Source organism: Microtus oregoni, unplaced genomic scaffold, assembly GCF_018167655.1.
Source record: "Microtus oregoni isolate MIOR12 unplaced genomic scaffold, Mior012 000002F_ref0000024, whole genome shotgun sequence".
NCBI classification, from domain to species: Eukaryota; Metazoa; Chordata; class Mammalia; order Rodentia; family Cricetidae; genus Microtus; species Microtus oregoni.
In genome coordinates this window covers 61010801-61035416 of record NW_024543061.1, presented here as the reverse complement: position 1 = coordinate 61035416, position 24616 = coordinate 61010801, and the positions used below count along the sequence as shown (strand labels likewise).

General features: G+C 37.9%; 1 protein-coding gene across 17 annotated transcripts in view; it reads left to right on the top strand.

The window, feature by feature from the left end:
- The window catches only part of Wnk1 (WNK lysine deficient protein kinase 1), a 118716-nt gene that overhangs the window by 81624 nt on the left and 12476 nt on the right, over positions 1-24616 (top strand). For 9 of the 17 annotated variants that reach the window (XM_041634805.1, XM_041634787.1, XM_041634761.1 and 6 more), the window contains 16 exons: positions 410-490; positions 5333-5470; positions 7743-8201; positions 9033-9317; positions 9980-10077; positions 10174-10336; positions 10986-11102; positions 11420-11593; positions 11739-11796; positions 11921-12043; positions 12738-14173; positions 16108-16191; positions 18217-18300; positions 19373-19433; positions 22261-22325; positions 23635-24296. In XM_041634805.1, the coding sequence (XP_041490739.1) occupies positions 410-490; positions 5333-5470; positions 7743-8201; positions 9033-9317; positions 9980-10077; positions 10174-10336; positions 10986-11102; positions 11420-11593; positions 11739-11796; positions 11921-12043; positions 12738-14173; positions 16108-16191; positions 18217-18300; positions 19373-19433; positions 22261-22325; positions 23635-24296 (4088 nt within the window). The remainder of the gene's footprint in view (positions 1-409; positions 491-5332; positions 5471-7742; positions 8202-9032; positions 9318-9979; positions 10078-10173; positions 10337-10985; positions 11103-11419; positions 11594-11738; positions 11797-11920; positions 12044-12737; positions 14174-16107; positions 16192-18216; positions 18301-19372; positions 19434-22260; positions 22326-23634; positions 24297-24616) is intronic. The other 8 variants (XM_041634877.1, XM_041634834.1, XM_041634894.1 and 5 more) reach the window with 3 other exon arrangements.

Below are 24616 nucleotides of genomic sequence, written 5' to 3'. Positions count from 1 at the left end.
AAAGATAGCTAAATTAGCACTTTTGAATGTGGTTTTTATTCAATTATCCAGATTAAATGTTTTCATGTTGATATCTTAACACATTTTTTCCTGTGACAGTTTTATTATTGAATCTAACTATTCAAGCCAGCTAAAACTTTAGCCACCATTAATAGTAAGTTTTTAACATCAGTGTGTTTGTGTTTTTGTTTCATTTTTACCTGAGATGTGATCATAAATGTTCTATAATCTTTTTCCTAAACTTATCTTACAAAACAAAACAAAAAACCCTAGAGGTCTGTCTTGTATTACACTACCAAACTGTTTCATTTCAATCAAGCAGTCTTCTGAGGATCTGAAGTATTTATACAAAAGTGTAACTTTCATGTGCATAAACCTTCTCTAATTTGTATTTGCTTTTTTATTTCAGGCACAGGGGCAGAGCCAGGGCCAGCCATCAGGTAGCTTAGCAGGGGTTCTATCTTCACAACCTGTCCAACATCCTCAACAGGTAAGAATGTTATGGTGTTACATTATGTTTTATCAGTGGCCAAAAGCACTTACTTTTTGAGCTAGATTGCTGATATAAATAGCTTGCTAACTTTTTGGAGAATAATTAAGTGGTGTAACATTTCTGGCATTTAGTAGTAGTTTAGGATATCTTTCATTTTGGTTAATGTACTTATAACTATTAAACAATTTATTAGGTATATGTTGAAATTTAGAAGAATTGTTACATAATTTATCTTCTTAATGGTTGTATTCATGAGGTAAAATATACAAAGAAAATTGTTTCTATTTATGTTTTATGACTTGTCCACATATTGGAATTTTGTCACCTTTAATCCCAGCATTTGGGAGACAGAGGCCTGGTGAATTTCTGAGTTCAAGGCTAATTTTCTCTACAAAGCAAGTTCCTTGACAGCCAGACTACAAAGGAACCTTACCTCCAAAAAGAAGAAGGGGAAAAAAGGAGGCATTTTGTCATTACAGCCTCCCATGGTTCATGCCTTGATTAGTGAACTTGTTTTTATTGGTTATTAGTGGGATAGTATATCATATTTGCACTATAAGGGAATGAATGAAAACCTAAAGAACAAAATAAACTTTATTTTCCTTAAAGGAAATGGAGTGATGGCTCACTAGGTAAGAGTATGTAGAAAGGTAGTGGCCACACAGCACTCAGGAGTCAGAGGGAGGTGGATCTCTGTGAGTTTCAGGCCAGCGTGGTCTACACAGCAAGTTTCAGGACAGGCTCCAAAGCTATACAGAGAAACCCTGTCTCCCCCCACCCCACCCCCAAAAAAAAGGAAGAAAAAAGAAAAAGAAAGAAAAAGTATTATATTGTTATTCCAAAGGACCCAGGTTCAGTTCCAAGGACTAACACTATGGTTAACAACCATATGTAACTCCAATTCCAGGGTACCCTTTTCTGGCCTCCTCAGGCATTAAGCATTCCATTCATGTCTAACATGTAAATACATGCAGGCAAAACACATAAAGAAAACAAAGAGCAACTACTATAGGAAGTTTTTTTGTTTTGTTTTCTTTTCAAGAAAGGGTTTCTCTGTGTAGCCCTTTCTGTCCTGGAACTCCCCCTGTAGACCACACTGGCCTTAAACTTGGAGATCTGCCAGTCTTCACCTCCCAGTTACTGGGATTAAAGGCAAGTACCTCCATGCCCCATCTGATTTTTTTTTTTTTATTTTTAATTTTTGACCTAGGAGGTTTTGTCCCAGAAGATCTGAGGAATTCAGGACATGAGTTTAAAAAGAGCCAAACATCAATAAAATAGCTGATCTTAAAATTCAAATAGTTTATCAATACTTTTGCTTAGCAGATTTTAATTTACAGGAAATGATTCATTTTGAACAATTTATTAGTTATTTGTTTCAAGCAAGATTTATACTCATCTGTTTAATATGATAAACTATTTTATTGATGGTTCTTCTACTATAATTTTAATGTCCATATTGTAAAGTGACTTCTGATTTTTAAAACAAAGGCTTCATTATTATGAATGGCCTTTTTTAATACACTAGGTGGCCATATGGTCACTTCATCTTTATGGAGGTTAAATTACAGATTAGTAAGATGACTCAGTTAGGTAAAGTTTCTCTCTCAGTGCTCTTGCCTCTGCCTCCCAAATACAAGAATTAGAAGCATGAGCCACACACATCTGAATCACACTAACATCTTAATTTGCTTATATTTCGATATAGGCCAACACTATTAAAAGGAAAACATTTATATTCTGTGCTTTTCCTTTTCTAAAGAAATGTGTCAACTGTCTTAAATACATACTTATGTTTACATACATACATATAAATATTAGCAAATAAAGGAGAATGTGAAATAAATCATCAAGTTCAACACTTAAAGTATGTGGGGATAAAGTAGCATAATACTATAAATAAATGTTAAGTTGAAATAGTAGTATGTCTGAATGTGATTATGTGCACTTGGAATGTCAACTTTTAGGAACCTTACAGCAGAATCATAAGTTCCAGGCCATCCTGGGCTGCCTAGCGAGTTGTACTCTCAGAAAAGAGAAAGTAGTTCATAAGGCCCCAACTCTCTCTTAGAATATGTGAAATAAGTAGCATATCTTGAAACAGGCCACCAATGTAGTAGAGATACGTTCTTTACTTCCTTGCATTCATTCATTCAAGTGGAACCTGAAACAGATAATGTAATCTTTTGGATAACACCAGTGTAACTATTTAGGAACAAGTTCACTATTATAAAAATCTTGGTTTCTAGTAACTAATGGTTGCTGGGGGAAGGAAGGAGAATCATTTCCTCAGTGGTGTAGCCACTGAAAAGTATGCCATGTTCCAGTAAATAACCTCCTGTGCTAATGTAACACTAATTAAACTCATTCTCTCCTTCTCTCTATCTCTTTCTCATGTGCACGCGAGCACACACACACACACACACTTGAAAGCAGAAGGAAGATTTCTTGAGAAATGGAAAGGTTTCTACAGAAGAAGGAAGGAAGAGAAAGGGTAATAGTAGTGAAAATGGCTGGATTTCATTCTGTGTATTTGAAACTGTCAGAGAATAAGTACAAATAAATTTGAATAATCTAAGATAAATTGAGAAAGTGCTAAATAGTTAATTCTAGTGGTGGATAAAATGCAAATAAATAGACTATTAAAATTAATTTTTCTTTTGGTTCCATTTTAGATGTTATTACAGCATATTTTAAATTTAGTAGAATCAAAATTATGAAGCCAGTTTGTATAAGAGGTATATGTAATCTAGTATATTTTACTTTTGTAGAGTTTCTCAGGTAATAAGGAAGCTACAAATTACTGACATTCAAGCTTTCTGTATAAGTGACTCTTGTTTTGTTGTTGTAAAATTAGTTTATATGGTAGATATTTAAATGCTATACTTACCTGTTACTGGGTCTATGTGAATGGATGAATGCAAAGAAGAAAAGGACCTCTCTCTTTCATGTTGGTAATAATAGTTTTTTATAGTAAGGAAAGACATACACCTCATCTGAAATTTAGTTTATCTTGTGACTTTTTAGAATATAGTAAATGAGGAATGTCTTTTCCCCTGATTCATTGTTGTTTTTATCAAGAGTTATAATGGATAAATGCTAGAGATATAATTCAGCAGTTGAAAGAGCTTACAGCTCTTCTGAGGACCCAAATTCAGTTCCATTCCAGATGCCTTACAATTGCCTATAATTCTAGCTGTAAGGGCCACCCTTCTCTTACCACTGTGGTCATCTGTCCACACATGTATACACGTGTACATGCACAAAAATTATTAAAAAAATAAAGCTTTAAAGTGGTATCATTTATATTAGTGTGGTGCCCCCAGTATTTATCACTGTAAAGAAGGTTGTGGGAAAGATAAACATGTCTTCCATAAAAGCATGTACAAGCCTTCAGATATTCATATTCTTCTGTTCAGGTCATGCAGATATGTCGTACCAGTCAATAAAAGCTATTTGAACTGGTTTCTATGAAGAAAGTCTATGCAAAGCATAATTCTCATCATCGCTGTCTGACTGATCTATTGATTATTAGCCAGTGTGATTATGCAGAAGCAGATGGCATGTAATTTTGGCTTACCAAATGTACCATTTCTCAGAAACAGTACTCTAAGGTACTATTGACATACCCGTCAGTTGTCTTTTTAGGAATAAGTTCATAAAAAGAAAAGGTATCCATTTTTGTTACCCCTTTACTTTTTCTCAACATTCCCAAGTAAGCCAGAGTTTTGTTTGTTTTCTTTTTTTCTATTTTCTGACAGTCAGCTGAGATGGACTAACATGAATGGCTCTGGGGGAACCTAAGTAATGTAATTGTAAGCATAAAATGTAAATGTAGATCCTGTCATTATTTTCATTTTACTAATGGAAAAGCTAAAATCTGAGAACTTTGGGAAACTGTCTCAAATATATGCCATCTAAGAGGTGAAAGCGCCCATTTCACTGCCGTGTCTCTGGCAGAAAAATAGACATCTTTCCTGGTTGGAAGGGGTTTATCAAGAAGACTTCATGGAAAAGATGATATGTTATAAGTCAGACTCCTGCCAAGGGTGGAGGAGTTGCAGTTTGGAACATGTAAATGGAACAAAGTTAGAAAATTATGGGACAGAAACAAATAAGCTCGGTTTAAGGTGTCAGGAAGATTTGTCCAACCTGATGTATAGAAAGAGTTTAAGACCAGTATTGCCTAATTATTCCCTTTAAAAAAAAATGGGGATTTTTTTTTTCCCCAGGCGGTGATGCTGCACACCTTTAATCCTAGCACTCAGAAGGCACAGGTGGGCGGATCTCTGTGAGTTTGAAGCCAGCCTGGTCTACAAAGCGAGTTCCAGGATAGCCAGGGCTGTTACACAGAGAAATCCTGTCTCTAAAACAAAACAAAAAGATAGTGATTTTTCTGTGTAGCCCCAGTTGTCTTGGAACTCACCCTGTAGACTAGGCTAGCCTCAAACTCAGAGCTCTGCAGGCGCGCGCGCGCGTGTGTGTGTGTGTGTGTGTGTGTGTGTGTGTGTGTCAGTTACGACAGGGTTTTACTGTATAGCCCTAACTGACCTGGAACTCTGTAGACCAGGCTTCCCTCAAACTCACAGAGATTTGTTTGCCTCTTAGCTAATTATTCTTAATGATTTAAGAAAAAAATCAGGATAAATGCCAGGTGTGGTGATGCATATCTTCAATCCCAGCACTCAGGAGGCAGTCAGGGAGATCTCTGAGTTCCAGAGCTGCATATCCTTTTTTTTTTTTTTTTTTTTTTTTTTTAAAGAAAAGGGGGTCAACTCAGTTACCACCCTCTTTCAAAAAGTCTGAATTTTTTTTTTTTTTTTTTTTTTTTTTTTTTAGCAACCAGGAATACAGCCAACTGCTCCTCCTCAACAGGCAGTACAGTATTCACTTCCACAGGCAGCATCTTCCAGTGAAGGCACTACTGCACAGCCTCAAGCTCCACAAGTTTTGCCTCAAGTGTCAGCTGGAACACAGGTAAACTCTAATTCCTGAAAAGATGCTACAAATGATATCTATGTCCTTTAACGCAGATTTCTGCCTTCTCCTGTAATAGTGAAGAATCTGTTAAAATGGAATAGAGATTAATCCCGTTATATACTTGTTTTTGTTGTAAATATCAATAGTAATGACCATGTCAAAATATTGAAATTTTAGGTTTGATAGTATGAATCTTACATTCCAGTTTTGCAGCTGTGTTTTATTTTCTTGTAAAGTTCTTCATTGTTTTCTCCCTCGCTGCATACAGATACTAATTTATTGTGTTAATTAGCTTTTCATCATTGGCAAATGCCTAAGGACAATATTGTAAGAAAAGAATCATTTGTTTTCTTGTATGATTTCAGTCCACACATGATTGGCAAGCCATATTGCCTTTATATTGTAGCAGGAGATGGAGGAAGGGTTATAGATGAAGGAAAAATTATGGCATAAGAAACTATTTTATGACTGGCAAGGAGCATAGAAGAGGCTAAGGCCAAGAAATACCTTTCAAAGCCCCACCCACCCAGTTCCTTCAACTAGGCCCCACTCTTCACATTTTCACCACTTCTCCTCTTAAACTATGAATCCATCAGAGGTCAGAACCCTTTTTATCTAGTTGTCTCTGAAAATGCTCTCAGAGATTTATTTTAGTAATCACCTCTTTACTATCAGTCTAATTAAAGTTGACAGCCAAGATTACCCATCAACTGGGTATGTTGTCACATATCTGCAATTCCTGAGGCAAGAGATTCAAAAGATCCAGACAAAACTGTGCTGTCTACTATGTCTATTCCTCAAAAAACTTATGTGGATTTTTGTTTTGTCTGGGGAAGTTATTTTGATTATTCTTTTGTTAGTTTATTCAGTCGCTTGGAAAGTAACCTGTAGAAGGCATATTCCTATGAATAACCTTTCATCAACTTCATCTATGGGTCAGTTGTAGATATATGTGCATAGAATATTATATTGTCATCTCAGAACTAAAATAATATCAATTCTAAATGCACTCTTATTTGCCACTGGCATATAGTCTTAATCTCTACATATATCTCACTCAGGTTTTAAAATGACACAGTTGTAGAATCAGTGAATTATCTAGAATCAGTGAATTATGCTAATTATACCAACTTTTAGTGTTGTTTTACATTTAAAATTGAAACATAATATCAAGTCTAATTCCACTGGAAAGAAATTTGAGTTTAATCAGTATATTAGCAGTCATATTAGATGATTGCAGACATGCTGGTGGATTATGGTGTGTGAGGCATATGCCAATAGACAAAGCTGGGTGGTGGTGGTGGTGTACTCCTTTGTGTGCAGATCTCTGTGAGTTTGAGGACAGCCAGGACTGTTACACAGAGAAACCTTGCCTCAAAAAACAAATAACAAAAAGTTGGGTGTTCTGGTACAAGTCTGGAGTCTTAGCACTTGGAAGGCAAAGGCAGAAGTGAAGGCGTAAGTCATAAACAATGCCACACCAGTTTGGAATTATGATTAATAGGGTGGTATTTATTTAAAGGGGAAAAAACTTACAGATCACCGTCAGCCCTCTGCGCAACCAGGAAGGGAGTCTAGTCGCCGGCGGAGCAGGAAGTGAAGAGAGAGAGGAGAGGGAAGTGGCCGCTTTTTTAAAGGGAAAGAGACCATGCCCCAATGGGCTGGTATCTCAGCGGCGATAGGCTGGAGGAGTGGGAGGACCTCCCTTAACACAGAAGGACCTAGAGTTTGTTTTTGTTTGGTTTGGTTTGGGGTTTTTAAGACAGGGCTTCTCTGTGTCCTTTGGAGCTTGTCCTAGAACTCACTCTATAACCGAGGCTGGCCTTGAACTCACAGAGATCCACCTGCCTCTGCCACCCAAGTGCTGGGATTAAAGACGAATGCCTCCACCACCTGGATGGACCTAGAGTTTTAAGTTCAGTCAGAATCGCCCAACAAGCTCCAGGAAAGCCTCAGCTGCCTAGTGAGAGTCAAAATTAAAAAAATAAACCAACAAAGAGAGGGGAGAGAAATCCTTCCGTGTGAAAGGTCCTCTTTTATTGCCAAAAATGAAATAGCATTTTTTTCAACAGTGAAAGGTTTGGAAATGTTACTTTACTAGCATATTTCTCTCCTATTCTTTCTTGATTCTGTGTGGCATGTTAATTTATACTAATGTATGCAGAATTTTGTTTTTCTTCTTGACTAATATGTAAATCTTGCTTTTGGCAGCTTTGCTTTTTAAAAAAAAAAAAAAAAAAGTCTGTTTTGTTTTTCTTTACCTTCCCAGCTTCCTGTTTCCCAGACAGTACCAACTATCCAAGGCGAACCTCATATCCCAGTTTCCGCACAGCCCTCAGTTGTTCCAGTCCACTCTGGTGCTCATTTCCTTCCTGTGGGACAGCCACTCCCTGCTTCCTTACTCCCACAGTATCCTGTCTCTCAAATTCCCATATCAGCTCCTCATGTATCTACGGCTCAGACAGGTTTCTCCTCCGTTCCTATAACGATGGCTGCTGGCATTAATCAGCCTCTGCTCCCCTTGACTTCATCTGCTACAGCATCTTCAATACCAGGGGGATCAACTGTAGTTCCTAATCAGCTTCCAACCCTTCTGCAGCCTGTGAATCAGCTGCAAAGTCAGGTTCACCCACAGCTCCTACAGCCAACAGTTCAGTCCATGGGAATACCAGCTAACCTTGGACAAGCTGCCGAGGGTCCACTTCCCTCTGGAGATGTTCTGTACCAGGTATTGTGTTAGCTAGTAAATCAGAGGGTGTTAGACTATTGGATTTTAATGGCAGATCATTAAGAACTTGAGAAATGTACTAGTTAGTTGAGTGTCAGAGTAACAATAACAAAAATTGACACTCTGAACTAGACAAAATAAAAATAGCAAAATTCTGAAAAGGCTGGATGTGGTAGTGTGTGCCTTTGATCCCAGTGCTTGGGAGGCAGAGGCAGATAGCAGATCTCTGTGAGTTCAAGGCTGGCTTGGTCTGCATAGCAAGTTCCAAGTCAGCCAGGGCTACATAGTAAGACCCTATCTCAAAGAAACAATTGGAGTGATATTACCAAATGATTCATACACGGTTTTGAAGACACAACTTAGAAGAAAAGTTAACTCTATTCAAGGTAAGCTAGATAAACTTGGATAATGGTTAGTGTAGTATGCCAGGCTGCTCTTTTACATATGTAGACTGTAAATAGAGCAGGTAGCCTGATACAAACAAGAAAGTTCAGGATTTAGATTTTATAATATGACTGCTATCTGGGAGAGATTTTTGCATTCTTCCATGTAAGATTGCTATAAATTCTTTCTGTGAGGAATTAATCTCTTAAGTTCTACTTAAATAGTCTCTAGGAGGGGAAATCAGTTTAAAGTATGATTGAAAGAGTGCCATTTTCTAAGTTATCTGCCAGTTCATTTTGAAAATGATCTTTAAGTTTTCTTTAAATTATTAGAAACCGGGGTACTGTTCTTTGCTTTGTGCTTCTTTTCCCTCTGGCCCCTTGTCTACTGATTTGCTAATATGATGTCCCTACTCACACTAACTCACCTTCCTCATTTCTGTCACAGGGCTTCCCATCTCGACTGCCACCACAATACCCAGGAGATTCAAATATTGTTCCCTCTTCCAACGTGGCTTCTGTTTGCATCCATTCTACAGTCCTAGCCCCTCCTCCTATGCCGACAGAAGCCTTGGCCACCCAAGGTTACTTTCCTACAGTAGTGCAGCCTTTTGTGGAATCAAATCTTTTGGTTCCTATGGGCAGTGTAGGAGGACAGGTTCAAGTGTCCCAACCAGCAGTGAGTTTAACACAACAACCCCCCACTACATCCTCCCAGCAAGCAGCCCTGGAGGTAAATGAAATTACTGCATGTTTATATGAAAAACATCTATAAAAAATGGGGTTCAAATAGCAAAGAAAAAACAGGCTCCCCTGATTTACAGCTCATTTGGAGACTGTCTAACTTCTAAATGACTTTTTCTTACAGCAGAATGAAATGGCAATGTGGGGGCCTTGTTGCCACTGGCTGTTCTGTTGGGAAGTGAGTTTGCCTTAGAGAAGATTAACACTATTAGCACTTCACTTCTCTAGTTAGTGCGTTAGCCATTGTTCTCCTTCCACAAACTCTTGCCATTGGCAGTTCATAAGAGTATCTTACTTGCTGTGCTCCCAACAACCTTTTCTATTCTACTAGGGTACAGTTCTAAATTCATCTCTGCACTTTGCTCTACCTGCCCTATTGCACACTCTAGTAAGATGCTGTCTGCATGGCAAATTGTAGTTTCACAATGCCTAGCAAATAGGTTGGCTGACTTCACACCAACAGTTGGTATTAGAAACTAGCTTTGGAAAAGATTTTGAGTTAAGAATTACTAGTACCTTCATTGATTCCAAGACTTATAGAGGGGTAACAGGAACTTCTTAGGAACGGTGAATGGTTTTATAAACATACTTACATATGTGTGTGTAAATCTTTTTTCCTGCCAAGATTTGAGTTATCTTCTCTATTTATAGAGTACTCAGGGAGTCTCTCAGACTGTTCCTCCAGAACCAACTCCAATAACACAGTCACAACCTACCCAGCCTGTCACATTGGTTTCAAATGTAGACAGGTAAGAAAACTAACACTTGTTTGAGTTGTGGGCAGGATGGTATGAAACTTCAGAATAACAGGCCTTTCAGTCTCATTAATTTTTTTCCCTTCAAAGTGCACATTCAGATGTTGCTTCAGGAATGAGTGATGGCAATGAGAATGCTCCTTCATCCAGTGGGAGGCATGAAGGAAGAGCGACAAAACGTCATTATCGAAAATCTGTAAGAAGTCGCTCTCGTCATGAAAAGACTTCTCGCCCAAAACTGAGGATTTTAAATGTAAGTATTGATTTGTAACCTTTGTATTGTTGAAATAATTTGGGACTTTAGGTTTAGAGATCAATTCTGAACTATTCATAAAATAAACTTTTTTTTCTTTTTTTGGTTTTTCAAGACAGGGCTTCTGTATAACAGTCCTGAATGTCCTGAGCTTGCTTTGTAGACCAAGCTAGCCTAAAACAGGTCTGCCTGCCTCTGCTTCCTTAGTGTCAGGATAAAAGGCTTGCACCTGGCTATATATATTATTTTTATAGCAGCCTTTTCATTTAATTCACTCAGTCTCTTTTAATTGAATATCACATTTACTTTGTTGTTATTGTTTTGTTTGTTTGGTTTTGTTCTGTTTTTAAAGACGGTTTCTCTATATGGACTCTAGTTGTCCTGGAACTGGCTCTGTAGATCAGGTTGGCCTTGAACTCACAGATCTGACAGCCTCTGGAGTGCTGGGATAAAGACCTGCACCACACTGCTTCCAGACTCCAGAGTTTTAACTAATAGAAAAAACACTAAATACTTTTGCTAATGGAAGATTAAAGAAGCTTGAGGGCTGAGATCTTTCCATAGATTTCCTTACTGCCAGTTTAAGATTCAAGGATGTTTTCTGAAATTCAGTAATAAATTTGAATATGTATTACCTTTCTCTTTTTAGGTTTCAAATAAAGGAGATCGAGTAGTAGAATGTCAATTAGAAACTCATAATCGGAAAATGGTCACATTCAAATTTGACCTAGATGGTGACAACCCTGAAGAGATAGCAACAATTATGGTATGTCTCCATTTGAAATTCCACATTTTTCTATAGTATTTGGTCTTACGTACATGTCCTAGACAACTATGCAGTATTTTGTCATCCACTTTCATTTTGACAAGTGATTTTTAATTTCTCTTTTACAACTAGCATACCCAACCCATAGTCTATGATTTAGAGGTATTTTGGTTTAAGATGTAACTTATGTATGTGTTCAGGGTCTTATAAAGGGACGTAGTATCTTAAATACCAAGTACACAATACCCCTGATGTATAGATAGAAGTCATAAGAATGATAAGAATTGTACTAATAGATTGATACATGTTTCTCATAGGTGAACAATGACTTCATTCTAGCAATAGAAAGAGAATCTTTTGTGGCTCAAGTGCAGGAAATTATTGAAAAAGCTGATGAAATGCTAAGTGAAGATGTCAGTGTGGAGCCTGAGGGTGACCAGGGATTGGAGAATCTACAAGGAAAGGATGAATATGGTTTCTCAGGTTCTCAGGTAGGTTCACCATACCAATAATGGGGTTGCGTTTATTTAAAGTAGTTCTGTATTGGCACACATTACCCCTATGACTGAGAATGAGTGTTTATCCTCTCCAGGAGGTTGCATGTTGAGAATTAATTTTTGCTTCTGTTTGTTGTAGAAATTAGAAGGAGAGTTCAAGCAACCAATTGCTGTATCTTCCATGCCACAGCAGATTGGTGAGTTGTTTTTTTTTTTTTTTTATTTCCATTTGATAAAAAATTGTATGTGGCAGTAATGGAATCTTGAGACTTCACCCATGTATAGCAATATACATGAACTTCAGTGATTTATTTTATTCAGGTGTTCCTACCAGTTCTTTAACTCAAGTTGTTCATTCTGCTGGAAGACGGTTTATAGTGAGTCCTGTGCCTGAAAGTAGATTACGAGAGTCAAAAGTTTTCACCAGTGAAACATCAGATACAGGTAAGGATTGATTCAGCCATGTTTAAGAAAATCTTTCACCAAATCCCTCATATGGTAGGAGCTTGAATGAAAAGTAGAAAATTTAATAAAAAAGTAACATAGAAAGAGAAAATAGATTATAATAGCATCAAAATAAAATCTAAAGTTGGGCATAGGCACATGCATGTGATCCCATCGTTCAGGAGACAGAAAAGGAATGATCAGTAGTTTGAGGTCAGCCTGAGTGAGACTCTGTCTTAAAAAAAGACAAAAAATGTGCTAGACATATTGGCACACATATTTAATCCCAGCACTCTGGAGACATAGGCAGGCAGATCAGTGTGAACTCAGGGCCAGCCTGGTCTACAGAATGAGTTCCAAGACAGCTGGAGCTGTTAGGAAAACATAAATAAATAGATAAATAAATGACAGGTGTGCTAAGTAGAACCTACACCATAGTGTGTTCATTTCTTTATTTAGAGATTGTTTTTGGGTTACTCTGAGTTTGGTTTTCAAGGAGTATATACTCATAAGCTGCCTTACTCCATCAAGCTACTACTTAATTTTACTGTTTTAGAGCATGTCATTTTCTTGGGAAATGTTATAATTCTTACTGATGTATATATAGCATTGTTGATAATCTAATAATGGTTCCTCAAAGACTCTGAATCCATGCTTTTAAAATAGGTTAATTTCTTTCTGTTTTCCTTTCTAGCTGCTGCCACATCTCAGGGCCCTGGAATGAACTTATCTCACTCTGCTTCATCCCTTAGTCTCCAGCAGGCTTTTTCTGAACTTAAACATGCGCAGATAACTGAAGGACCCAATACAGCACCTCCAAATTTCAATCACACAGGACCAACATTTCCTCCTTTCTTGACTGGCGTTGCCGGTGGCCCAACTGTAGCAGCATCCTCACCATCAGTATCAGTCCCTATATCAAGCAGTCCTCTTACTGACATGTCCACATCAGTAATGCAGTCTGAGGCTGCATTACCCACTGAAAAAGGCATTGTCGGAGTTAACACCAGCACAGGTGTGATAACTTCAAGTGGTCTCACCCCATTGTCTGTGTCACCAACACTTTCCAGTGTGGTTTCCAGTTCTACAGCACCTACAGTTGTTGCGGTGTCTACAACATCCCAGCCAGTTCAGGCTCCCACATCTGGGAGCATTGTTTCTAGTACAGGCAGTTTTCCTTCTGGGACATTTTCCACAAGTTCAGCTACTACAGTGGGTAGTGTGACTGCCCCAAATGCTAAGCCTTCAGCTGTATTATTACAACAGATAGCAGGCAGTACTGCTGGGGTAACCATAGTGACATCAGTCTCTACCAGCACTCCATTCCCAGGCACAGCTTCACAGCCATCCCTTCCTCTTAGTAGCAGCATCTCTGCTCCCACTTTAGCGGAAACTGTGGTGGTTAGTGCACACTCACTAGACAAGGCATCTCACAGTAGTACCACAGGATTGGCTTTATCCTTTTGTGCACCACCCTCTTCTTCCTCCTCTGGAACAGCAGTGTCTAGTTCTGTTTCTCAGCCTGGTGTGGTAAATCCTTTGGTCATCTCATCAGCTGTAGCTTCTACACCTGTCCTCCCCCAACCAACAGGACCTACTTCTACACCTTTATTACCCCAAGTACCTAATATCCCACCCCTGGTACAGCCTGTTACCAACGTGCCTGCTGTACAGCAAACACTCATTCATAGTCAGCCTCAACCAGCTTTGCTCCCCAACCAGCCTCACACTCACTGTCTAGAAATGGATGCTGATACCCAATCCAAAGTTCCTGGGATCGATGACATAAAGACTCTGGAGGAAAAACTGAGATCTCTCTTTAGTGAACACAGCTCATCTGGAACTCAGCATGCCTCTGCGTCGCTAGAGACATCTTTGGTAGTAGAGACCACTGTCGCACCAGGCATCCCCACCACTGCTATAGCACCAAGCAAACAAATGACTTCCACTACGAGCACTTGCTTACCACCAACCAATTTACCATTAGGAGCAACTGGCTTGCCAGTTATGCCAGTGGGCACACCTGGGCAAGTTTCTACCCCAGGCACACATGCTTCAGCCCCAGTCAGCACCGCAACGGGAGCAAAACCTGGAACAACTCCCCCAAAGACATCTTTAGCTAAGACTGTGGTAAGATTCATTATTAAATGACTAAATAAATGTGATTATTCCTCGTCCTTCCCTCTCAGTAATTCCACATTTTTAGCTTAGTCTTAAGCTAAAATGTAGTCATAAAGGTGTCTGGTATGTTAACTGGTCACTCAGTTTTAAAGTGACAGCAGTTTTAGGGTGTAAGTACAGTAAACACAGAATTTTCTCTTTGTTTGAAATGTGGCTGGATTATGTTGAACAATTTTCTTAGAATGTATAATTATCAGGTAAAATACAAGTGTTTTCCTGGGTGGGTCTTATGCCTGTTTAGAGTACACATACCACCACATAGACATACACAGACATATATAATTTAACAGTATAATAAATCCTTAATGAGAAAATATTTTTGCTGAATTGGTATATCCTAAAGAGTTCTGTATCCCAAAAGAGAACAAAATGTTTTACCAACAAGACAATAGTTTACCATCTTCAAAATGAGAATGAAATAAATATTCTTTTTGTACATTCCCAGATAGACATTTGAAATTAATAAAAAGTTGGAAGTTGATAAAATTGATATAATGAAATAGGGAATAATCTCATTTACAAATTCAATGATTAGAATGTATTTAGTTCTGCTATTGTAGATTTCCTCTCATTCTGTCTTTGTTCCTGTTCCAAGTCACAAGACTGAATAACTATTGTATTATATATTTCTACCCTTTTTCTGCATTGCTTATTGATGGTAGAATTCTTTTGACAGAAGAGTAATGCTATTATAACTAGCGTTATAGCATAAAAATACAAAACAGAAGAATATCACTTCTTTACTCTTGTAATAACTTGGATGACTGACAACTGTAGTTTGTTGCTGTCCAAGAGATACCATAATTTGCTATCCTGAAAATAGAGCAGAATTAGAAATTTTTCTGGTGGCATGTGCCTGTAGTCTCATTTACTCAGGAGTCTGAAGTGGGAGACTCATTTGAGACTAACCTGGTCAACACCTTCCAGAAATTGACTAGATGTGGTGGTATACCTGTAATCCTTCTAACAGTTGACTAAAATGTATTAGTACATGCCTATAACCCTAACACAGGTTCAAGCTATCCTGACCTATATTACAAGATCTTATCTCAAAACCAAAAAAAATTCAATATACAGTTTTTCCTGAATATTTATTGATATTTCTCTATTATAAATTAAAAGGGTTTTTGATCTTACCATTCTAAGTCAGGGACCATCTGTATAATCTTTATGTAGACAAAACAAATTACTTGACAGTAATACATTTTTTACCTTTTATTATCAGCCTTAACCCTTGTTTATTTCTAAACCTGCTTGTTTTCTTTGAAAAGTCTTGTTTTATTTTTTTTTTCTTAAATGTGGTGGCTTACAAATTTATTGATGTACTGCTTTTTTTTAAGGCTTGTTTTTGTATGTATGAATGTTTTGCCTTTGTGTATCTGTGTGGCACTTGGTGCCTGGTGCCCACCAAGATCAGATCCCCTAGAACTGGAGTTGTGAGCTTCCATACCCATTCTGGAAACCAAACTTAGGTCTTCTGCAAGATTAGCCAGTGCTCTTAACTGTTGAGCCTTCTCTCCAGCTCCTGACTTTACATCTTATAAAGAATTTTTTCTTTGCCGGGTGGTGGTGGTGCATACCTTTAATCCCTGCACTTGGGAGGCATAGGAAGGTGAATCTCAGTGAGTTTGAGGCCAAACTGGTGTCTACAGAGTGAGTTCCCGGGTGGCCAGGACTTTTGTTACCCATCATAACTCATTATAATGTCTTTAGTTATGATGTCCTCTAGGACAGATTAGAGAATATAACTTAAATGATAGAAGTATGCCATAACTAAACACATTTTCATTTCATTCTTCTGCATTCAAATTAGTAATTTTCTTTTTAGTATATAACTTTACCAATGGTGTCTCATGGATTTGAATTTTCCCTCATTATTATAGGTGCCACCAGTGGGTCCTGAACTTCCAGCTGGTACTCTATCCTGTGAGCAGCTGACACCTTTTCCTGGGCCTTCTCTAACTCAGGTGCCCCTAACTTGGCAGATTATTTTCTATGCCTCTGCTTTCCTTCACAGAATTTGTATAAATTCTCCACTACATAATCTTGGCTTCCACCTTGTTTATTGGCTGTGTTTTAATACCATCCTTTTAAACTATCTGACGGGCCAGCATGGTGGCACATGCTTTTAATCTCAGCATTCAGGTGAATCTGTGAGTTCCAGCCATCCAGTGCCACTCAGCAAGACCCTGCCTCAAACAAATAAATGAATGAATAATAAAGTGTATCTGACTATACTAGTCAGATGGCAAGCTCTGGATTCAAATGAGAGATCTGCCTCAAGGTAGATCTGGGTTAGAAAGCAGTCAGAGAAAACACTGATGTCAACCTCAAGCTTCTACACACATGCATGTATATAAGCCCACCACCACCACACACACACACACACACACACAAATAAAATGAAATTTTGAGTGGGGAAAGATAAGTAAGGTAAAGCTTCTAAGCCACTGTAGAAATAAAAAGTTGTATGTAGTCAAATTTTACCTAGAAGTTCTGAATTAGAAGAGACTCGTAAGTCATCATTCTTAAAATGTCTGAAGCCCCTCTACCCCACCCTGAGAGTTTTTTACTTTCTTAAAATTCAGTGTTCATTCTATTTAAAGAAAGGAGCCATGCATAAGCAGTCTTGGTAGAAGAGGTGTATAATTCTACCACTTGGGTGAGTCAAGCAAAAGATTTGTGGGTATGAGGACACCTGCCTACAAAGCAAGTTTGTGTCCAGAGGGAAGGGTGGAAACCACATGTGTAATTCCTTATGTGTTTAGTATTTCTTTCATTAGTGAAATAATTGATGTATCATGTAGTTATACCTACTTATAAATTTTAGTTTTACTTTCCCTACTGCTCTGCTACCAATGCTTTAAATGACATTCTCATCAAGAAAGCACTTGTTCTGACTCCATTGTAAACATGAAAAAGCTTCTGATAGGAGACAGCAAGTAAATTTGAAATGATATTTGTAATTCATTTTTAATTATATGTCAGAAAATTATGACACATTACTTACATTAGAAATCCAGTATGAATTTATTTCTACTACTTTGTTCCTTATTTTCTATAGATATGTTAGGGTAAGGAACTTGCTACAAGGGTATGAACTCCAACAGAGAACACACTCTACCAAACCAGCCATAAAATTTCAAGAGAAAAGGAAGTGTAATGGAAAAGCCTATAAATTGGGAATGAATTTTTTACCTGCTTTTCATTAGAAACATGTATTCAGAAGCCTGGCACTATGGTGTGGGGGTATCACTTGAACCCAGGAATTTGAGACCAACCTGGGAAGCATAGTAAGACACATAATTTAGCATCCAAATTTCTAAGGGAAGATAAAGTGTAATGAGAAATATGTGGAGTTAATGCATAAAAGTCTGCATATAGGAAAGAAAAACGATAAGTTTATACCAAAGGTAGAAGGCACTTGAGTTGTACACCAGTGAGGCATAGTACCTCCTTACTGTCATCGGTGAGAAAAGGAAGTACACATCTTAAAATCTGAAGGATAGAATACCCTTGATAATGACTGAATGTGTCAGTGCTGTCTTATTCAAAAGCAGTTCCAAGAAAGATATATGAAATTAAGAGCCAGACAATGCAGTAAAAGCCCCCACAAGACTAAACCAGGAATGTTACTGTACCTTGATGGCTTGCCTGAACTACACAGCAAAGAAACATGTTTTTTAAAAAGAAAGAATATGAGACTGGTAAATAATCTAACAATTGGTGATACACTTTTCAGAATGTGTTTTTAGATAGAAGACAGTAAATTCCCTAACATTAAGCATAGAAGATAAGATCATTTTTGAATCTACAAAAGTATAAATCCCTAAGGACTGATAGACTGACAACCTGATAAATTATCGTGTTACACTACGGCAAATACTGTGTTGTGATCTAAAGCATAAAATAATGTGTTATGTGTAAATTAATTATATATAGTGACTAAAGCTACTAAACAACTTATCGTACTGTAATTGTTTTTTGTTTAGTCCCAGCAACCATTAGAAGATCTTGATGCTCAATTGAGAAGAACACTTAGTCCAGAGACTATTACCTTGACATCTGCTGTTGGTGTAAGTTTTTAAAGCCTTGAACAAATCTCTTCGAATTGTTTTCTAGAGCACAAACTATAATATAGATGATTAATACCTAATTCTTCCTATTCAGTCATTGTCAACAGAAATGGCGCAGACTATTAAAAGATTAAATAACTCTGACCCCCCATGTAACTATGGAAAAGATATCAGAGATGCTTATTTTGTTTTACTTCTTTACCTCTGGGTAGATTATATTGATTTTACTAATTTTGTATTTAAGCTTTGGAAGAGGTTAAACACCTGTGACAGTATTTTGGTTAAAACTACTTTCCAACCAGGCTGTAGTATTACAGGCCTTCAATCCGAGCACATGGGAGGCAGGCAGGGAGATCAGAGTTGAAGGCTAGCCTGGTATACAAAGCAAATTTCAGGACAGCCAACACTACACAGAGAAACCCTGTTCCAAAAAAACCATATATATTTCAGTAAATATCTAAACTATACTATTTAAATATCTTGTTAAAGGGACTGGAGAGATGGCTCAGCAGTTAAGTACACTTCCTGCTCTTGGAGAAGACCACAGTTCAGTTCCTAGCAGCTCACAACCCAGAGTAGGAAGTAGTAGTCTTTTAGAGTGATGTTGAGAAAAAGAATAGGAAAATACTTTTTGTTTTGATTTATGAGACAAAGTCTCTCTGTGTAATATAAAGAGTTCCTAAAATTCAACACAGACTGACAAGTGATATAAAAAAATAAACTTACATATGAAAAGGTACGTAACTCAGCCTTTGTGGAATCCAATGCCTTTTTCTTGGTTCTGCTGACACTCTTTTTTTCTTTTTTAAATTCTGTGAGTAAAAAGGTAGTAAAGAGTTAAGTAAGAGAAAGCAGTAAAGAGTTAAGATCCAATGTTTCTTCTTAAAAGCTGCCTCTTGATATAGACCTTTAGGTTGTAAAAGAAAAAAACACTACACTAAACAAAAGTATCTCTTCATATATACTATCTTTCTGCCATTTTACATAGACCAGAGAAAAAGTGACAAGGCAAAAGTTGTAAGAATGATTAAAACTGAAGATTCTGTGGTATCTGTGTGTATGTGTTTTGCAGCCTGTGTCCACGATGGCTTCAACAGCAGTTACAGAAGCAGGAACACAGCCTCAAAAGGATGGTGAGATACCCCTTCTTACTTTCATTTTATCAAGCCAAATTCTACGTGTAATTGATATAGTTTTTACACACACACAAGGGGGGGAGGGAGAGAGAGGGAGGGAGAGCGGAGGGGGGGTTCTCTGTAGCTTTGGAGCCTGGAGCCTGTCCTGGAACTCTCACTCTGTAGATCAGGCTGACCTTGAGTTCACAGAGATCCATCCACCTGTTTCTGCCTCCTGAGTGCTGGGATTAAAGGTATGCGCCACCACTGCCTGACTGTTTACTTTTTAAAGATACAATTTTGAGAATGTTGTGCACTTTAGACTATTATATATAACATTTGTGTGGTTTCCTGAATGAGGAGGAAATATTAGTTATCTAGTATCTAAAACAGGAAATTTTAGTTCATTAATGAGTCTTGAATGATTATTGGGGTGAAGAAGTACATATAATAAGCATTGTATGGTTTCATAGCATAAAATCATTTTTTATTAGCTAGGCAAGAACCTTGCTATAAGAGATTAATTTTAAAATGTAAGTAGATTTATAAAAAGTAGTTTGTGAGCCCAAGTGTAGTGGTGTGCCTCTGGAATCCTAGCACTCAGTATGCAGAGGCAGAATAATTTTGAGCAGAAGGCCAGAAGTAAGCCTGGCTACAAAGCTAGACACTGTCTCGAGGGAAGAAAGAGGGAGGGTAGTCAATTTACAGGTAACCTACAGTTGTAACACTGTGTAGAAATACAGTTTAGTTGGAAAAGTCAAGTCAAGTTAAAATTCTAAATGAAACACAAATGAAACTTTATAAAATATCACTACAGAAAATATCAGTATAAAATTATCAAAGTGTATGTATGTATGAAAATATCATAAACCTATTTTTCTGTGTAGTTGAGGCACACTCAAAAAAAATAGTAAAACCTCCTGAAATACTATAGAACACAGATTTATCCTTTTCCCCTCAACTGTCTAGAACAGAGTCCAGAACCATTTGGTTTGTTTTCTTGTTTGTTTGTTTTTAATAGGGAGGGCCTTATGTAGCCTAGAGTAGCCTGAAATTTACTACATAGCTAAGAATTACCTTGAACTTCTGATTCTCCTGCTTCCACCTTCTGAGTGCTATAATTACTGGCATTTGCTACCATGCCCAATTGAAACTTTTTTTCAAAGGCTTTTCAGGTCACCAGTCTCTAAAAATCATACTTCAAACTAACAGTAATTCATAATATATAAATGGAGGAGCTTGGCTGTGTTCCAATAAAATGTGTTTGTAAAAATGGGCAGTAAGCAGAATCAAAGTTTTCTAATTTAGGAACGAGTTACTAAATCTGAAACACAGCCCAGAGTAGGCAGTAGTAGTCTTTTAGAATAACATTTGAGTAAAAGAATAGGAAAATACTTTTTTTGTTGTTTTATGAGACAAGGTCTCACTATGTAATATAAAGAGTTCCTAAAATTCAACACAGACTGACAAATGATACAAAGAAATAATTTTGTTTTGTTTTGTTTTTTGAGACAGGGTTTCTCTGTGTAACCCTGGCTGTCCTGGAATTCACAGGCTGGCCTTGACCTCAGATCTGTCTGCCTCTGCTTCCCAAATGCTGCGATTAAAGACATGCGATATGAAAATAACTTAATAAAAATTCAAAACAAAACTATAAGCAATAACATTTCTCAGTATCATTGGAGAAAGCTTCTGATAGTCAATTTAGTAATATCTGTTAAAGTTGTAGTCCACAGATCTATAATATCAAGAAAGGCCAGTATGTGATGTAGAATTTCCCTCTGTATGCTGTAAATATGTTTTATTGCCATTGGTTAATAAGCTGCTTTCGGCTAATGGCTTAACAGAAGATAGCCAGGCTGGGAAAGATAGAGAGTAGGCAGAGTCAGGGAGAAGCCATGTAGCTGCTATAGGAAACAGATGCCTGATGCCGGACGGAGCCTTAATGGTAGGCCACCACCATGTGACAATACACAGATTAATAGAAATGGATTAATTTTAAGATATAAGAGCTAGCCAATAAGAATCATGAGCTAATACGCCAAGCAGTATTGTAATAATAAAGTTTCTGTGTGATTATTTTGGGTCTGGGTGGCTGGGAAACGAACAAGCAGCCTCCACCTACAAGTATGTTTGCTCGGCAGACAGAAATTCCTGCTGCCGCCTGAGTTTGAGCTTCAAGACTCATGAAGTGAGAAAAGAGATCTAACTGCCACAGGTTGTCATCCTAACCTCCACACATATTCATACTTGTGTGAAGTGTGCATACATATACACACACAATAAATGAATTGTTTATGTGTGTGTTTTTAAAAATACAAATTGCCCTGGCGTTGGTGGCGCACGCCTTCAATCCCAGCACTCGATAGGCAGAAGCAAGCAGATCTCTGTGAGTTTCAGGACAGCTAGGACTACACAGAAAAACCCTATCTTGAAAAACATTAATGAATGAGTGAACGAGTGAAAGAACGAACGAACTGATCTTGCCTGGTGAGGTGAATCAATGGTTAAAGGTACTTGCCTCACAAGCCTGACAACCTGCTTAAATAGAGAGCTGAGTCATAAAAGTTCTCCTCTCACATGTACATGCCCATACTCACATGCAGACATCATAAACAAACCATAGTAATAACTAAAATTTTTAAAAACAAATCTTTAGCTGTTTTGCACACCTGTAATTCCAACACTCGGGAGACTGTCCCAGAAAGATCAAGTTTATGGTCAACCTGAAGTAGCAGACAGTCTTGAAGGGTGGAAAAAGAATCTTTAATATCATATTTCTGATGGGATTGCAAAGAAACTGGAAAGAAATATTAATTTTGCTTCTGTCTTTTTGTTTCTCAAGCCACTGAAGGCCATGTCCTAGCAACTAGTTTAGGAGCTGGTGTTGTTAAGATGGGACGATTTCAGGTAAGATGATCATTTTCCTTGCTTTGGTCATCTCTATTGGGGCCAAGGTATATAATAAAATTTTAGCCAAACCTGGTGGCATGGGCTTTGTTTCCAGATACTTGGTTGGGAACCAGAGGCAGGATGTCTTCCTGGGATTACAGAGTGAATTCAAGTCTATACTTGTAATTTAGTGAGGTCCTTTTTCAAAGTAAAAATAAAATGAGAGTAATTTTCCAACACACTAAGAAAAGAAATATTATATATTTATGCCTAAAATAGTTTACATATTTAAGATATTTTTCTTAGGATTCAGTCCTCAAGTGAATTCAACATCAAATGATATTACATTTTATTTCCCTACTTGGTCTAACCAGTGAGTTTTCTGGCTCATGGTACAAATGAAACTTTTCACAATCACTTCAAAATAATTTTGGTGATAGTCCTTGGAGTTGGGAATTATAGGTGATAACTCTTAATTCACAAACTTCTAAGAGTTTGGAATGGACTGAGTTTATATGATGAACAAGCCCTGTCATGAATCTGAAGTTTAATATTGTTGGGTATAATTTATTCATAAGAAACATTCATGATCCTGTAACCTGTTATTTATAATTTGACTGAGACATGAATTTGAGTTGTTTCACATGAGAGGTAAAAATGAATCATTGATTCATCAGGCACTGAGACTGTGCATCTCAGTACTGATGTGCTGTCTCTGTAGTGGTGTTTAGTTTACTTTACAATGATTGACGAGGCTATGAAAAGAAATTCCACTGGTTCACTGGCAAATAAGTTGATCCTTCTTTCACCCTCATCCCCTGTCCCACCCCGCCCACAAGTGTGCTGGGATAACAGGCATGCATCACCAACCCTGGTCTACTTGGTGCTAGGGATCTCACCAGAGGGCCTCTTTCATACTAGGCAAGCATTCTGCCAACTGAGTTATATCAGAAGCAATCCTTCTTTTGACTGTCCATGCTACAAATAAAGAACAACAACAACTTCTTCTCCTTCTTCTTCTTCTTCTTCTTCTTCTTCTTCTTCTTCTTCTTCTTCTTCTTCTTCTTCTTCCTCCTCCTCCTCCTTCTCCTCCTCCTCCTCCTCCTCTTCCTCTGCTTCTTCTCTCTATCTCTCTGTCTGTCTGTCTGTCTGTCTGTCTGTCTCTCAGAAAAGGTTTTATTATATAGCCTTGGAAAGCCTGGAATACCACACTAACCTTGAACTTACTGAGATCTGTCTATCTCTGGTGTGCTAGGATTAATGTTATTTGCCACTACCCCAGCCAGGGACATCATTTTTAATCATACTTCATTCTCTTTTCTATCAGGTTTCAGTTACAACGGATGATGCTCAGAAAGAGCGTAAAAATAGGTCAGAAGATACAAAGTCGGTTCATTTTGAATCTAGCACATCAGAGTCATCAGTTCTTTCAAGTAGTAGTCCAGAGAGTACCCTGGTAAAGCCAGAGCCTAATGGAATAACCATTCCTGGCATCTCCTTAGATGTGCCAGATGGCATCCCGAAAACACCTGCCCCAGAAGCAAAGTCAGAAACTGGGCAGCCTACCAAGGTTGGACGTTTTCAGGTGACAACTACAGCAAACAAAGTAGGTCGTTTCTCTGTTTCAAGAACTGAGGACAAGGTCACAGAACTCAAAAAAGAGGGACCAGTGACCTCTCCTCCTTTCAGAGATTCAGAACAAACTGTTAGTCCTGTTGTGATACCAAAGAAGGAGAAGCCTGAGCTGGCAGAGCCTTCCCATCTGAACGGGCCCTCTTCTGACCTGGAGGCTGCCTTTCTTAGTAGGGGTGCAGAGGATGGGTCAGGTAGTCCACAGTCTCCGCCTCACCTGTGTTCAAAGAGCCTTCCCCTCCAGAATCTAAGTCAGAGCCTTAGTAATTCATTCAACTCCTCTTACATGAGTAGTGACAATGAGTCGGACATTGAAGATGAAGACTTAAGGTTAGAACTGCGACGACTAAGAGAAAAGTAAGTAATTTTTTCCCTGTAAAATAGTGGCAGATATTGTATCTCAAGTCTGGTATTTAAGCATTTCAATACAGATTCTGATCTCACATTCCTTTTAAACAGAAAGTAACACATAAAAGCTACAATTAACCTGATTCATCATTTATTGGGTTATCCTGTATTCATCAGCACCCATGGCATTTCTAGTTTTGGGGTTCCTTAGCACCATTATATTATTACATTATTTTTGTTAGTGACACCTTTAAAGAAAGATGTTTATTTATGTGTACAAGTGTTTTGCCTACATGTATATACGTGTACCATGTGCATGCCTGGTGCCC